The sequence below is a fragment of the Antechinus flavipes genome, chromosome 2 (genome assembly GCF_016432865.1).
Source record: "Antechinus flavipes isolate AdamAnt ecotype Samford, QLD, Australia chromosome 2, AdamAnt_v2, whole genome shotgun sequence".
Classification (NCBI taxonomy): domain Eukaryota; kingdom Metazoa; phylum Chordata; class Mammalia; order Dasyuromorphia; family Dasyuridae; genus Antechinus; species Antechinus flavipes.
The window spans coordinates 9,562,653-9,578,838 of NC_067399.1; the positions used below are offsets into that span (position 1 = coordinate 9,562,653).

General features: G+C 46.7%; 1 protein-coding gene across 1 annotated transcript in view; it reads right to left on the reverse strand.

The window, feature by feature from the left end:
- Positions 1-16,186, reverse strand: part of TRIB2 (tribbles pseudokinase 2) — a 38,081-nt gene that overhangs the window by 13,091 nt on the left and 8,804 nt on the right. Inside the window, exon 2 of the mRNA XM_051974126.1 lies at positions 15,777-16,069. Within this exon, the coding sequence (XP_051830086.1) occupies positions 15,777-16,069 (293 nt within the window). The remainder of the gene's footprint in view (positions 1-15,776; positions 16,070-16,186) is intronic.

Here is a 16,186-nt window from a genome sequence, read left to right on the forward strand (position 1 = left end):
CCAACTGACCCTATTTGACAGATAAGGAAACTAAGACCTGGGAGGGGAAACTGTTTGACTGATCTGAGACAGATCGCCATAAGCAGAGTCATTCTCCAGGTCCAACGGAGGATGAATAAAGGGGTGAATGAAAGAGTGTTTATTAGTTATTATGCGCCAAGCTCTGCTCTGAGCCCTGGGGATGCGAGGAGCCAAGACGGGCCTTCGGAGAGCTGACATCCCCCTGGATGACCCGCCAACTCCGGAGAACACACAGGAAGCCAAAACCTTGGGCAACGGCCACCGTGGAAGGGTGCTGAGTGATGCGCAGGGAGACACGGTCGCTAATGCACCTGGGAAGGGGCTCTGTCAGCAAACCCAAGGGAGGAGAGAGTCACTATCACAAGGGACCAACGTAGAGGCTGCCAAGGAAATAGCTAAAAGCAGGAAGCCCGAAGGTCGGCTCCGAGCTAACAGAGAAGGTGGGCTTGGCAGAACCATGGGACAGGAAGCGTTTGGCCTTGACCAGGAGAAGGTCCACCTCCTTCTTCAGCCCCTGAAGCAATGGAGGAGAGAGGGAGCAGTCAGCACCCAGAGGGATGATTTTCTCAGGAGCACAGAAGGAGAATTTTGAAAGAACAGGGTGGGAGTTGGATGGAGAAGTATCAGGGTGACATGGTAGCCATCTTCTATTATTTATTTGCTTTTTTTGCTGAGGCAATTGGGGTCATACAGGAGACCAAACAGGTCCTCCTGACTTCAGGGCTGGAGCTCTATCCACTGCACCACCTAGCTGTCCTGTCTTCCATTATTTTAAGGGATGTCACATGGGAGAAGGATTAGATTTACTCCGTTAGGTCCCAAAGGACAAAACAAGTTTCAAAGAGAACGATTTAGACTGATGTGCAGCAGCAAACTTTCCCACAATTCTGAGCTGACCCAAGAGGTGATGGGCTCCCCTCACTCGAGGTCTCCAAGCAGAAAAGAAATAACTCCTTCTGAGGGAGGGGGGGGCCTTTATATTTATTTTACAGTGGGGTGCCTTTGGTTGGGTCTGACTGGCTGTGAGCCTCTACCTGCTTAGTTTTGTGAGTCTGAGAAGGCTGAGGAGGCCGGCGGGGAGGATGCTGCTGCTGGCTTGCAGAGAGATGGCCCGGCTGCCAGAAACTGGGTGACAGAGAGCAGATCAGGATGGACTCAAGGACCTGCCCTTCAAGGGGAGGGCCCGGCCAAATCTGGGAGACCCGATGGTCACGGAGGGCCCGCGCGGGGCCCCCATTCTGATAAGCCATAGGGTGGACAAATGCTGTTGAAATTCTGGCTGCTTCCCCCTAGGCACCTGGGTAATCCCCTGCTCTGTCAGAGAGGGGCCAAGGTCTATTACAAGAACGACAAGAATTTCATTATTTGATAAAATCTGTCTGAAGAGAAAAAGCAAGTGTCTGTTCTCTCTCTCCATCACCCGTGTGATCCCAGCGAAGCTCCATTTACAGGGTGGGGGGCGGAAGGTGACCTCCGACTGCCAGGGTTCTTGGGATACGGCGGAGGGGCTCAGAGGATGCTAGCGTCCCCGAGCTGGAATGGAACACAGAGATGTGATTATTACTCCATTTTACAGATGGGGAAATGGAGTCAAAGACAAGAAGGTTAGAGTCAGAACTAGACAGTGCTCCAGTGATGCTCAATGCAGGGCAGAATGTAGCTGAACTAGCACAGCTGGAACCCTGGGAGAGAGGTACAGTCTAGAAGTAAAAGGGCCCCTTGCTGAGGATCTGAGAGCTAGGAGGCAGTTACAGAAGAGTTAAACTCTAGGGAAGAAAAAAGAATCCTGTGAAGAAAGGCATCAAGTAGAGAGAACCCAGTGACTTAGAGAAGATGTGAAGACAGGAGCTATGTTCTCCTTAATATATTCGAGTAGGGAAACAAAGTGATAGCTCTGGAGTCAGAGGAATGGGATTTGAATTTGAATCCAGCCTCAGATGCATTTGATCTGTGTGACCTTGGGCAAGTCCCTCAACTTCCTCATCTATAATGTAGAAGGGTCAGGCCAGAAGTACAAAATCTCTATCAATTCATCATAAAACAACAAGAAGAACAAACTTTCAGATTTCAATTCAAGGATTTTCCAGATCTGGACATCACGTAATGGGTCGTAATTCATGGGTCTGCTTCTTCCCCTACTTGTTGTGAGCTAAGGGAAGGGAAGTCTCGGAGTCAGATTGGAAAGCGATCTCGGACGCTCTCTAGGCCAGAACTGGACATGAATCCTCTGGGTCTGACACAGGTTCCTGAAACCAGGAACACCGGGGCTGCTGAACACCGGGCACACAGCCATGCTTCAGGGGTTAGGAGGGAACAGGGCAAAGAAGGACCTTCAGGATGAGCCCGGGTGCTGCTGGGCTCCCATCACGGGGCCACCTTGGGAGAGGAAGCGCTCTAGAACTAAAGAGCGGCACTTTCTCCACCTCTTCTGCGCTTGGAGAGCTGCAAAACCAGTGAGTGTCTGAGGCTGCATTTGAACTCAGATCTTCCTGATCTTAAACGTCTTCCATGTTGCTGCCTCTAGCTCATGGGTAAAATACGGATAATACGGATTCGGGACCTGCCACAGAGGGCTGCCTCAGGGATAAAGTGAGACGCCACACATGAAGTGTATTGCAAATTTTAAACACCTATAAAAACCACTGGTGGTAACAACTGGCCGGGTAATGCTGAGGACTAATATTGAGGAGGGAGAAGCATGGGCTGAGAGTTAAAGGGCCTGGATTCAAGGTGACTCAGTGACTTTGGATGTCATCTTCCACACGCTATAGAAACAGCTCTGCTTCTGGTATCAGGACACCTGGGTTCAAAGTCCCCCTCGAGGCTCACCAACTTTGTGACTGTGAACAAGTCACTCATCTTCCCTGTAAAATGGGTTGGTTGGACGAGACTCTGTCAAAAGGTCACTCAAGTTTGAGGTCTGTGGTCCTAAGAGCCTTTCCTTGACCTTTCCTCACCCATAAATGGGGATACAGGGACTACTTTTATTTTGCTCCTCTTTGGGTCCCCCCAAACTCAGCCTCTGCCTGATAAACAGGAGAAGATTAAATGTTCCTGTCTGACACTCTCTGCCTCCATCTCCAGAGCGTGGAGGCGACCGGCTAAGATGAGGCTTTGTAGACTGCAGCGGGTTTCCCACAGGTGAGGGTGGCAGCCAGGAACTGGATCTCTGGGAAGCTTCGTCTTCCACCTGGCTGCAGCCTTAGGACACACCTCCTTTCTCCTGTTCCTCCCCTTCCCAGCTGATTCACTTTGGAGAGTTAAAGAGCTAGGGACAGTCTGTGCCAATGACTGACCTCCCCACACAGAGTCCAGAGGGAGCAGTCCACAACTTCTAAATGAGGAGGAGGAGTCTCCCCTGACAAAAGCTTCACAGACTAGTCCCTTTCCCCCGAGGCCAGAGAGTTACCAGGCTATCTGAAGGATCAGAGAGTCAAGGGCTCTTTCTTTAGTGACAGTCCAGTGAGGGAGCCCTGGGACCAGTGTTTGGCAGAAGTTCAGAGTCTAATAATAATAATACTCAACAGGCCCTACTATGTGAAACTGGAATCCTGTCCACAACAGCTCTGCCAAGTACTCATCAAGATTCTGCTTGCATAACTGCAGTGATGAGGGACTCACTACCTTTAAAACAGTTTGTTCCATCACTGGGCAGCCATCATTTTTTAATAAATATTTTACATTACTCTTCTTTCAATAATCCTGAGAAAAAGATAGTGGGAGTTCTAACAGCCCCACCTAACAGGAGAGGAAACTGAGTCTAGTGATATGGCTAAGGTCCCACAGCTGAAGAAAATGGTCCATGCAGGTCTTCTGTGTCCTAGACTGTTACACAGTTATCCTGTCTTTTGTCACCATGTTGCCTCTCAGAAATTCTTCCCTCAATCAATTAATTGTCAAGCCCTTCTTAAGTACCTGCTTTTTAGCAGATACTTTTTTAGGCACCAAGGATACAATAACAAATATGAATTAGTCCCAGCCCTCAAGCAGCTTAGAGAAAAATACAATATGTATACATGTAAATCTATACAAAGTAAATAAAATGTATCTCTTCCACTCTGGGGTGGAGAAGAAAGCAGGTAGAAGACTAGCAACTGGGAGGGATGAAAAAAGGTCTCAAGCAGAAGATAGTGGCTGAGATGATCTTTGAAGAAAACCAAGAATTTAACTGGCAACCTGCATGTTTCTAACCCTGCAGATGTTACAAACAATCCCTGAGTGAGGGACTGTCCTCCAGAGAGAGTGGCAGGATAAATTTATACTAAGCACTCCCACCAGGAGCAACTATTGTGGAGAGATTTTACAAGGAAGTGGAGATGCTTATTTAGCTTACAGAACAGAAAACTGGGGGAGGGGTGCTGGGGAAGTGAGATCTTTGTCTTTCAGAAACATTAGAACTATTGTGAAAAAGAAGGATTTGTCTTGTTCTGTTTGATCCAACGGAGCAGAGCTAAGAAAAATGGAAGTACCAAAGAGGCAGATTTTTGTTCAAGGAAAAAAAAATATTAAAAAAAAACAAAAAACAAAAAAACTATTGAATGGCTGCCTGGGTAGGTAGAAAGTTTATCATCTCTCAAGGGGTCCAAGTATAATCTGAATAATCCCTAAGAGGAATATTGGAGAGGGGGATTCTTATTTTGGGCATGAAGTTGGGCAGCTCCTTCCCAGGGTGAGCTTCTGTGACTCTGGGAACTAAGAGAAGCATCAGTACACAGAAATAATCTCACTCCTTCCTAATGTCTCAGGGTATTCATCCTCTGTTAAAAGAGGATTATATAAAATAAGTGAGATATATATATATATATACACACACACATATATATTCTTCTATAAAATAATTCTTATAATTCTCATATTCTTATATAAAAAGAGACACATATTCTCATTGAGAATATATGTCATCTATATCACAGCAAATAGCTGTGTCTGACACAGTGGGTGCCTAATAAATGTTGGTGACTGATTGATTGATGCACCTAGCACCCCTTTTGTAATAACAGCCAAGGCCAGGATTTCAGGGGACCTGAATCTGATCAGTGACCTGATGACATACAGACCAAGAAACAGTGTTCCTTTCCCAACTCAGACACAGAAATGTCAGGACTTAAAAGGATTTGGGATGCTTGAACACAGTCCAAACCACTCACTTTATACCCATTTCAACTCTGATGATGAGTGGCCCAATGCATTCAAGCATTTGATCCATGTAACACTATGCCCTGAGGGCTACAAGTATTATTGGTCTGATTTGATAAATAGGAAACTGAGGCTCAGTGACTTGCTCATGCACCTGAACTAGGGTTTGAACTCCTCTGCCAAGCCCAGCACCCCTTGTATGCGCCACTTTGCCTTCTCACCACTTTCATGGCCTCCTCCCGGTTTCCTGGCCCTCCTCTCTCTCTGTTGTTCTCTCTCTTTCCCAGGACCAACAGACAAGACTTCCCAATGTACCCCTTGCTTGAATTTCTTCCTTCAGAGCCTCTTTACTGTCCCTCAAATAAAATTCTGATCCCCCAGGCTAGAGCATGAGACTCTCTTGTCCCAACCTTATTTCACACTATTTTCCACCATTTGTGCAATCTTTGATCAAAACAAATCCTCGGGCACCTCCCGTGAGTGCCTACCATTTCCTACCTTGGGTCCCCTTGGACTTCCCTTCCCCCATCTCTGACTCTTGAGCTCCTGTCAAATCATGTTGGCCCAATTCCAATATGGCCTCTTCCTTGACAAGTGCTCCGCACCCCCACTGTTAATCGTGACCTTCCCCCTCAGGTCTCACAACACACTGTGATTGTCGTATCCCTGATGCATTTATCTTTGCTTAGGATAGCACGGTGGTCTTTGGGTTTTGAAAAATGAAGATAATGGGAAAGGGGCTAGAGAACAAAAATAGGAATATTTATTTTTAAGAAGAAAACTAAGAGGAAGAAACGAGTCTACAAACTAGAGGTCAATGAACTTGACATATTCCTGGCAACATCCTGATGCGTGTTGCGCAAGGGATGATCGGTGGATACCTAGAAAAAGAACAAACATGGCACCATCCCCGGGAGATCACGGCGGACTGACCTCTCGCTTCCTCTTCCCAGGGAGCCTGCTAGAATGAGCACTCGGTAGATCGGGAATCGTTGTGCTCAGACCAAGATCAAAGCTGTCTGAAAGTGCAAGGAGCTTCCTCTGGAGGAAGAGAGTTCCTTCTTCAGTAAACCCTGATGACCACCTATCAGCCAGCTTCTCCTGGCTTTGTCACTGACTGTCTATGTGACTCTGAACAATGAACTTGACCTCCCTCATCTGGGAAATCTTTCCTGTTGAAGATGGATGGTCCTAAGGGGCGAGGGAGAGCAGGGGGAGAAGGTGGTAAGAGCACATGGGCATAAATCCTGTCTCTGTGACCAGGGTCTCACTTCTCTCATCTGACAAATTGGGGAGGATGGACTGGGAGGGGATACTGAGGCAGGAACCTTCCAATCCTAGACTCCTATTCCTATGAGATTCTGGTCCAGTCCAGAAGGACTTTTCTCCAATTCCTTGCCCATAGTTAACCCTGAATAATACTGATTGATATTTATCATTCCCAGACTGATGTTCAGTAATTGATTCTATGATGGATTAGAATATTATCTCCAGGGGGCAGGTAGCATCTTGCCATATTTGCATTTCCTCTCTGCGTAAAATCATTTGAATTGAACTGACCTGGATTTTACAGATGAGGAAATGGAGTTCCAGAGAGTCTGTGACTTATCTAAGGTCATTCAGCAAGCTAGTGACAGAGGGTGGGTCTATATACTACACAGCAGGTGATCAGCCCTGGAGTTTTTTTAGTGCTTGGCAGTGACACAGTATGTGGCAAATTAGGTGCTAAATTGTTCACAGATCCTTCAGCATGGGAGAGCTTAAACAATATTTGGTGTTATTGAAGTCCTAATGTTCATTCAGGTAACCAGTTGTTTGCCTTAGAATATAGATATTATCATTCCCATTTTACAGATCAGGAAACCGATCCTCCCAAGAGGAAATGTGACAGCTGCACCGGCAATGTCAGGACGGGAAGTCAGGCCCTGACTAAGGGCAGGCAGTCTCTCAAAAGACCAATGAGCCTTGTAACTGGTCTTCTAGGGACCAGAAGAAAGTAGACATATGCTAAAAGAGAATGTGGGGGTGGCCCAAAAGCCAGTTCTAGGGGGTTCTCTGGTGTGGGCTTTCCCGACATTAATGCCAAGTGCCAAGTGCCCATGCCAAGGAGGCTCTTGTCCAGGCTGGCCCACACCGCATGACAGTTGGTAGCTACTGAGACACCTGCTTTCTGATACATTGCACCCCCCCCAAAAAAAAAAAAAAACAACTTTTGGAGCAATCCCCGAGAAGGTCCCTGATGGCTTCATATGGAAAATCGGGGTTTGGGGCACAGGCCGAGCCCCTTACGAGACAGGCAGGGCCCTGGCTCTTTCACCGGCCCGTCTTCCCCGCCGTCTCCACTTTTCCACGTTAGCCTGGATGCAAAGACAGCCTTAGCCACTGCGGGCTCTATATATAGTGCTGAGTATTAGGGTCACTAGGAACAGATGTCACTCGCAGATTCTCCCTAGGCAGGTATTAGACAAAACAACATCGAGAGAGACTCCTCTGAATATAAATTTTCAGATGTTCAGAACGGAGGATCCAAGTTCGGACGCTCTAAGATCTGGGGCCAGATGGGACCTTGAAACCCGGAACATCTGAGCTGAGAGAACCTAAGAAGGCAGAATGTCACAGGGGGAAGAGATGAGGAGTATTTATCAAGCACGTACGTTGTGACAGACACGGCTACGCCGAGCGCCGGAGAGACCGGAAAATGGCAAAACACAGCCCCGGCCTTGAAGGACTTTTCAGGTCAACGAGAGGGATAATATACAACGTAGAATGGCAGAGCCAGATGGGACCTTCTAGAACACAGAATTCAATGCTGGAACAGATCTTGGAACACAGCAGAGGAGACCTAGAAAATATCTGCATCTAGGGATGGCAGAAAAGACCCAAGATCATATTAAAATGAGGAGGTTCCTGAATGATCATACAGTCCGACTTCTCATTTTCAAAAAAGGAAACTGAGACCCAGAGAGAGAGACTGATTTTCCCAATTCCCACAGGGAAAAGACTTAAGACTTTGAACCCATGTCCTTGACTCCAATGCTAGCATTCCACTTTACTAACATGATTTCAGTTTTCTGAAAAGGAATTGAAGTGTCCCCCCTAAATAAGACCCCCACAGAAGGGGGTATTCATTTGGAAAAGCAAGATCCAGATGGAGAAGGGATCCAATAGCATGCCATGGACAGAATGGAGGAAGGAGCTGGGGATGGTTAATAGGGATCATGGGAATGGAGGACTTAGAGATAAAAAGAGACCACCTTCCTCATCTAACAAATCAGAAAACTTGCCTGAAGTCACGTAGATAGCAAGGCACAGAATGAGGATTTGACTCCAAACCCAGAACTCCTCCCACTGTAATGGGAGTGCTCCCCTTTGTGAGGGATGTGATCATTGTCTTTAAGAAATCAAAGAGGTTCTTTAAAGGAGGGAGATTAGCATCAGAGGGCAGGATTAAAAGGAATTACCCTTGTCCTGTTCGGTGCCAGAAGAGAGAACCAGAGGCAGTGGCAGGGGGAAGAAGGAATTACAAACATGCAAATTCGATGGGAAAACATAAAAACAATTTCCAGGGATCAGAGATGTCCTACATCAAAAGGCTGTTCCTCGTCTTCGGTCTGGCTGACCAGTCCGATGGAGGAGGGGGTTCAAGTTGGGAGAGATAGACTTAGAGGTTCCTACCCACCCTGGGATGCAGAGATTTTACATGGAGACAGGTAGGAGAGCAACATAAGAGGGAAACAAAAAACCCAACCTTCTTAGAGATAATTCTCCAACAAAATGATGGGTGGCTGTCATATGAAGGAGGGCCTTCTCCGTTCTTAGAGCTATTACACAAGAGTGTGGAAGGCAGTTTTTCAGCAATGTATGAGGGCCTCACACATGGATGGAGGGTCCCAGCCTAGATACCAAGAAAGGCCTGATGTCACAATGGCCTCACACATGAATGGAGGGTTCCGGCCTAGACACTGGAGAAAGGCCTGATGTCAATGGCCTCACACATGGATGGAGGGTCCCGGCCTAGACACCGGAAAAAAGCCTAATGTCACAATGGCTTGACACATGGATGGAGGGTCCCGGCCTAGACACCGGAGAAAGGCCTGATGTGACAATGGCCTGACACATGAATGGAGGGTCCCGGCCTAGACACTGGAGAAAGGCCTGATGTCAATGGCCTCACACATGGATGGAGGGTCCCGGCCTAGACACCGGAAAAAAGCCTAATGTCACAATGGCTTGACACATGGATGGAGGGTCCCGGCCTAGACACCGGAGAAAGGCCTGATGTGACAATGGCCTCACACATGAATGGAGGGTCCCGGCCTAGACACTGGAGAAAGGCCTGATGTCAATGGCCTCACACATGGATGGAGGGTCCTGGCCTAGACACCGGAAAAAAGCCTGATGTCACAATGGCCTCACACATGGATGGAGGGTCCCGGCCTAGATACCGGAGAAAGGCCTGACGTGACAATGGCCTCACACATGGATGGAGGGTCCCGGCCTAGACACCGGAGAAAGGCCTGACGTGACAATGGCCTCACACATGGATGGAGGGTCCTGGCCTAGATGCCAGAGAGAAGCCTGACATGACAATGGCCTCACACATGGATGGAGGGTCCCGGCCTAGATGCCAGAGAGAAGCCTGACATGACAATGGCCTCACACACGGATGGAGGGTCCCGGCCTGGTCAATGTATCAGTCTGCTTCCAACATTATGACGCTAAGCAACCAATAAGTGAATTATTCATCTATCCATGCATTCATCCAAAACCCAGTCATGAAGCAGCTCCCTGACTGTTTGACACACCTGTTAAGAGCCCTATTTCATCTCTCATGTCCTGCCTCATCTCTTATGCTAGCATGCACACTGGAGGGAAGAAGGGAGGAATTGAGATGTCATTTGCACTGGACTGATGAAGCAGCGGGCCCCCAGGAAGGGGATATTTCCCATTACACTCATTTCAACAAAGACTTAGTAAGCCCCCACTCGGAGAGCACCAGGAGGCTCCTGGGAAAAATATCAGTAAATAACAATAGCTCACATTTCTATGCACCTACTATGATGCTAAGCTCTTTGTAATTACTAGCTCTTTTGAGCCTCACACAATCGAGGTGATATTAGCTAATTCCATTTTACAGATGAGGAAACTGAGGCAAACAAGGTTAAGTAACAAGATCAGAATCACACAATCAGACAAAAAGTGTCTGAGGCTGGATTTGAATTCAGACCTTCCTGATCCCAGACCTGGTGCTCTATCCACTGCCATCAGTTGCCTGGAAAAGAGATCAAGATTAGGATGCCAGTACTGAATAGGGAAAAAATACTAGACCAGAAGCAGAAGAGACCTAAATTCAAAATCTCACCTCCCAAACAAACTAGCTGTGTGACTGGGCAAGGCTAAGGCCTAGTTCTCTCATCTGTACAAAGGAGATGATAACAAAACTGTCCCGTGTGACCCATTCCCGTCTTGATGTGAGGCTGAAACAAGATAATACCTGCAAAGAGCTTTGGACTTTAAAGCATTTTGTCATTGTCAGATATTATTTTCCCAGTAGGCCCAGAATCACAGAATTTGAAAGCTGGAAGCAGCTTCCACAGCCATCAAGTCTTGTGCCAAGGGGATCCCCGCCGAGTGGTCATCCGGCCCCCGCTCAAAGACGCCCCGGCACAGGGAACCTCCATCCTCCAAGGTAGCTGCTTCCACTGCCGAGGAAGTCTCACTGTCAGCGGGTTTCCCCAGCCTCTTTGCTCCTGGGTCTCTCCCACAAGAACAGAACAAGTCTAGTCTCTCTTCAGGTAGTTAGATGACCTAGTAATAGATCACTGACTTTATCTGGACTCAGATATTCCTAGCTATGTGACCCTGGGCAAGTCACTTTATTTTTTTTTCTACCTCAGTTTCCTCATCTGAAAAATAAGGATAAAACCAGAATCGATCTCCCAGGGTCATTGTGAGGAGCATTAGATATTTATAAAGTACTTAATTTAGTGACTGTCACATAGTAGGAGCTCATCAAGTGCATGATCCCTTTCCATCTCTACTCTGTATAATATCCATTCAGATATTTTAAGAAAACACTGTTTTCCCCTGAGCCTTTTCTTCTCCAAATTCAGCCTCCACAGCTCCTTCAGACTAGTAGAGGGTCTGATTCAGAGGGGAACCAGCAGTTTGTTTTCCCTGGAAGAGGCCTCCACCTTCTCTTTCCCTCTGGAGCCTTCAATGAAAAAGTGTCTGAACTAATTTTCTCTCTGGGCTCCCCTCATCATCATCTGGACTTCTCCACTTCTGGCCTCCTGACCTTCTCATAGTCTGTTCTTATATCATCTTCCCCATTAGAATACTAGAGGGCAAAAACTAGATTTTCTTTTGCTTGCATTTTTATCTCCAATACACAGCACAGAGCCTGGCCCAGAATAAGTGCTTTAAAAAAATGATAGCTTTATCTACCCATTCATTCAGCAATCCATCCTTCCATCTATCCATAAACCTAGCTAGCTAGTTTTCATCTCTCTCCCTAAAATCTATGTAATCTATTGTCTCTTTCTCTTTTCTCTCTCTCTCTCTCTCTCTCTCTCTCTCTCTCTCTCTCTCTCTCTCTCTACCTCCCTCCCTTACTCCCTATCTTCCCTACCTATTCTATCTATCTACTTATTTATCTATCCATCCATCTATCTTCTATCTACTTATCCATCCATCCATCTCCCTACCTATCTATCCATCTATCCTTCTATCTTTCTATCTGTCCATCTGTCCATCTGTCTACCTACCTATTCACCCATCCTTCTGTCTATCTATCTATCATCTATCTATTCATCCATCTATCTACCTACCTATCCTATCTGCCTATCTCTATCTCCACTATCTATCATCTAGATTTATAATAATGATAATAATAATAACTAACATTTATACCCTCTTTACAATTATTGTATCATCTGACCGTTGCCACAACTCTGGCAGACAGGTACTATTGTTATCATCATTTTATAGTTGAGAAAACTGAAGCATATAGAGAGTCATTGGCTTGCCCAGGGTCACACGGCTAGTAAGTACCTGAGGCTGAATTTGAACTCAGGTTTTTCTGACTCTAGGCCTGACCTTCTATCGACAGGACCACCTAGCTGCTCCCTCTCCCTTCCTCCTCCCTCCCCTCTCTGTCTCTATAGCTTTCTAATTAAAGCAGGGTCCCATCCAGTACCCAGATTGCCGACTCCAAGCTCTTTCCTCCTTTCAGCAGAACACACTGGCCTACACTTGGCCGGCAGAAGGAAGCCGGCCAGATGTTTGACCCACATGGGCCGAGGCAATGACATGAAATAGTTATTGAGTTTTGCTGGGGTCCAGGGCTACACCACGAGGGGAAAATATACAGCGTTCTTCAGTTAAGTGGTGTCTTCTCAAGTCACTACCGACCGCCAACTCAAGTCTCCCTCTCGATGCCCAAGTTTAGGGGGGAGAGCAGGGATAAATAAAACAACCTGAGGGGCCATTTGACTGATCCCCAGCCTCTGGTTGGTCTCCCCTTGCTCCAGCTGGGCCCATTGCCCCTGGCCCCTCAACCAAAACCCCAATAGCAGGCAGTCTCTGTATGATCCAGACATAAAGGAGAACGACCTCCTCAGGGGTCTGCAATGCTACTGACTCCATACACTAACCTGGGTCCTCTTTAAGGCTTTTCTGCGATTCCTAAGGTCTGACATCCCACGTTCCAGGTTTCTGCCCACCTCCGCTGATTTTATACGCCAAGGGCCCTCCCCATCCAGGCTCTGACGTTCTATCTTCTGAAGCTTCCTCCCAAGTGGGATCTGCTATGGCCAGAGGGTGCTTTCCAGGATAGCGCTGCGCTCTACAATTCTGGGACAATGAACAGTGTGTACCTCTTTCTGGAGGAGGGATGAATCAGGAGAAGCTGCCACCCCAGGGACACCCTAGTACAAGGATTCCCCGGAGGGCCGGGCAGGGTGTTGGGGGTGGGTGGAAGAGGAGGAGAGTGAGAGAAAGATCCAGACTGCATGCATAAGTGAGTATGTTTATCTTTGTCACTCCTTCCTGTGTTTACATTGTCTTCCCCGTCAGGACATAAGCCAGCTACTCCCCATCCAGCAGATCTCCTCGGTCTCAATTTCTGGCACCAGTGAAAGGCGAGGGCCCAGCTCGGAGCCCGCCACGGAAAGGGCACACGCGGCAAGATCCGAGACGTCCTCCTACTCAAGCACCGAGAGCCACGCGACCGAGGGCTTTCATCTTTGTTGGTCCCTCGCCTGGAGAAGATGGGCCAGCTGACCTTAAAGGTCCCATCTCCTCCTCCCCACCCAGGACCTCTCTGAAGATCTGCTTTCTCCTCTATTGGGTGGGAGAGTGCAGAGGATCCCTTTGAGGGATAAGACTTTCAAGTTCAATCTTATCTCGGGTCCTTTGTAGACCCACTAAGCCCAGCACACCTCAGCTAGAAGGCTCCTTACTGAACAATGCAATCAAAAATCCTAGGATTATCCCTTGGTTCCACCCCCCAGACCACATCTGTGCTGGTAGTCCAAGAAGTCAAGTGATTTTCCAGATCAGGTGCTCCATACAACAACCAAGTCACGGTAACTTCTCACATTTTCACAAATGAATCTCACAATCTCACATTTCCCCAAATATCTGTCTCATCATGACTTTTTGAGTCCACTTCACCATGGCCCCTACTACGGAATCACCCTACCCATTACTCCAGAACTCTCGGTACCTGCCTGGCTGTAGGAACCAAGAAGGTAGAGCATGAAACCCAGTCTTTATTTCCCCCCCAAAATATGGAACTGATCCAAAGCCTAGATGCCAGATGCTGCTTCACTATTCACTTGTGCTGAGGCTGCAGAGAATCTCTCATCACCTTCATGTCTATAGTATCCCAATCCTCAGAGTATAAAATCTTGCTTCATTCCCATTGGGAAAATGAAGGGAGAAGCTTACTTAGACCTCCAGAAATTCCAAAAGCACTAATGAGCTCATGAACACAGCCACAGCCTGCCCCTTTCCGACATCTCTCCGATCTCCTTCCAAAGCCTATTTCAGGCAGGCAGGTACATCCCTCAACATATCCAGACACTCAAACCCACATCAATGGGTATCATGACTTAGGAGGGATCCGAAGGCCTGACAACTACAGCCTCATGTGATTTATCAAAGGTCATGGAATGAGGACCCAAACCCAGGTGTGTTGCTGTATAAAGAAGCAGAAAGAGCCCAAGATCTCACAACAAAGAACAGAATTTCAGACCTTTCCTTCACAGAGAAAGCCAGAGAAAGGATTCAAGCTTCCATTCTAAAGGTAGTGTGCCTGACTTAACAAATAATTCTTGATTGATTGCTTTTTTGGAGCTAGATTTTGGGATTAAAATCCCCAGTACCAAGGGTTAGAGCATCTAGGCTCTTGAGCAAATTACCTCCTATCTTTAGGAAGCAGGTTCTCTCACTTCAAAATGAGGATATTGGATTAAATCAAGGATTTTAAATTTGGAGTCCATAAACTTGTTTTTTAAAAAATAATTTTATAGTTATTACAATATAGTTGGCTGATTTGTCAAATTCTATATTTTTTTGTGTGCATTTGGAATTATCATTCTGAGAAGGGATCCAGGAAACCAACAAGGTGAGGAATACTTGGATTGTGTCATCTCTAAAGTACTTATTCCTTGCTATTCTGACCTATATCACCTCTTCTGTTAATTCTATGATTTTTCAACCAGTTAAACATTTTTTTTTTAATTTTGGAAGAAGAAATAGGGGTGAAGTGTGAGTCCTGCTGAGCGCCAGGACAGTCACATGTCATTTTACTTGAGAATTGAATGACAGCCTCCAAGACATCTAGTCCAACCTCCTTGTTTCATCAGTAAGGAAAGTAAGATACAAAGAAAAGAAAGCTTTGGCCAAGGTCCCATAAATATTTAGGGACAGAATTGGAGATGACCAGATGTGCTAACTAAAAAGAGAGAACAGGAAGATTTGAATCTGAAGAGAGGAAACCGGAAGAACAGCAAAATCCTAGGATTTCATCTCCCAGGACCTGCTTTCAAATCCATATTCCGCTATTCATTAGCTGTAGCAAAGCAGGCCCACTTTTAGTCTCAATGCATTCACCTCCTTTTGAAGGTTTATAGTAGATGTACTCCCTGTACCCATGGAATCACACATCTGGCCCCTATCCCTACTTCAATTGCTATTATCTAATTACAAAGAGATTGACAAAGGATGCGCGTGCTTTCGGTTTTCTTACCTTTTAGGTTTTTGTTGAAATCCTGCCAGTATTTATACTGATGGTCTCCCAGAGCCATTTTTTAAAAATTATGATTACCCTGTCTTCATGGATACATAAATTTAGAGTTGGCAGGAACCCGAGAAGTCATTGAACTGAACCCCTTTCTTTTAAAGAGAAGGAAGGAAACTTCATCTAGCTGCTAATGGTCTGAGGTAAGATTTAAATCCAAGTCTAGGAAGACCAGTCCTCTATCCACTATACTCTCTAGCTGCCTCTCAGGGAATACACCCTGAACACACACATCTCCATGACATCTCCTTTAAAGAAGCACTTGCCCACTGGGACATGATGGTGAGGAATGAGGGAGCAGAGAGAGCCTTACCTTTCCTCGTCCTTGAAGATAAATTTTCGAAGCTTGAGGTCCCGAAGGACCAGTCCCCCATCGTGACAGTGAGCTACGGCAGATGCGATCTGGTAGAACAGTTTGGCCGCTTCCTCCTCCTTTAGCTTCTTGCAGGTTCGCACGAAGGAATGCATGTCCCCATAGCTCCGTTCAAAGAAAACATACGCCTTGGTCTCCCCGAGAAGGATTTCGGTGATTTGGTTGATATTGTTGTGAGCAGGTAGGCAGAAGCAGGGAGCCAGAGACTCCTGATAGCAGCTTACATCAAACACCTAGGAGAGGCAGAAGCAGGAGAGCAGAGGGTCAAGGCCTGGCTTGGAGTAAATACAGTCAAGAGGAAAAGTGTCAGGTCAGGAATGATTCTACCACACAAAATATCAGCCCTGAGG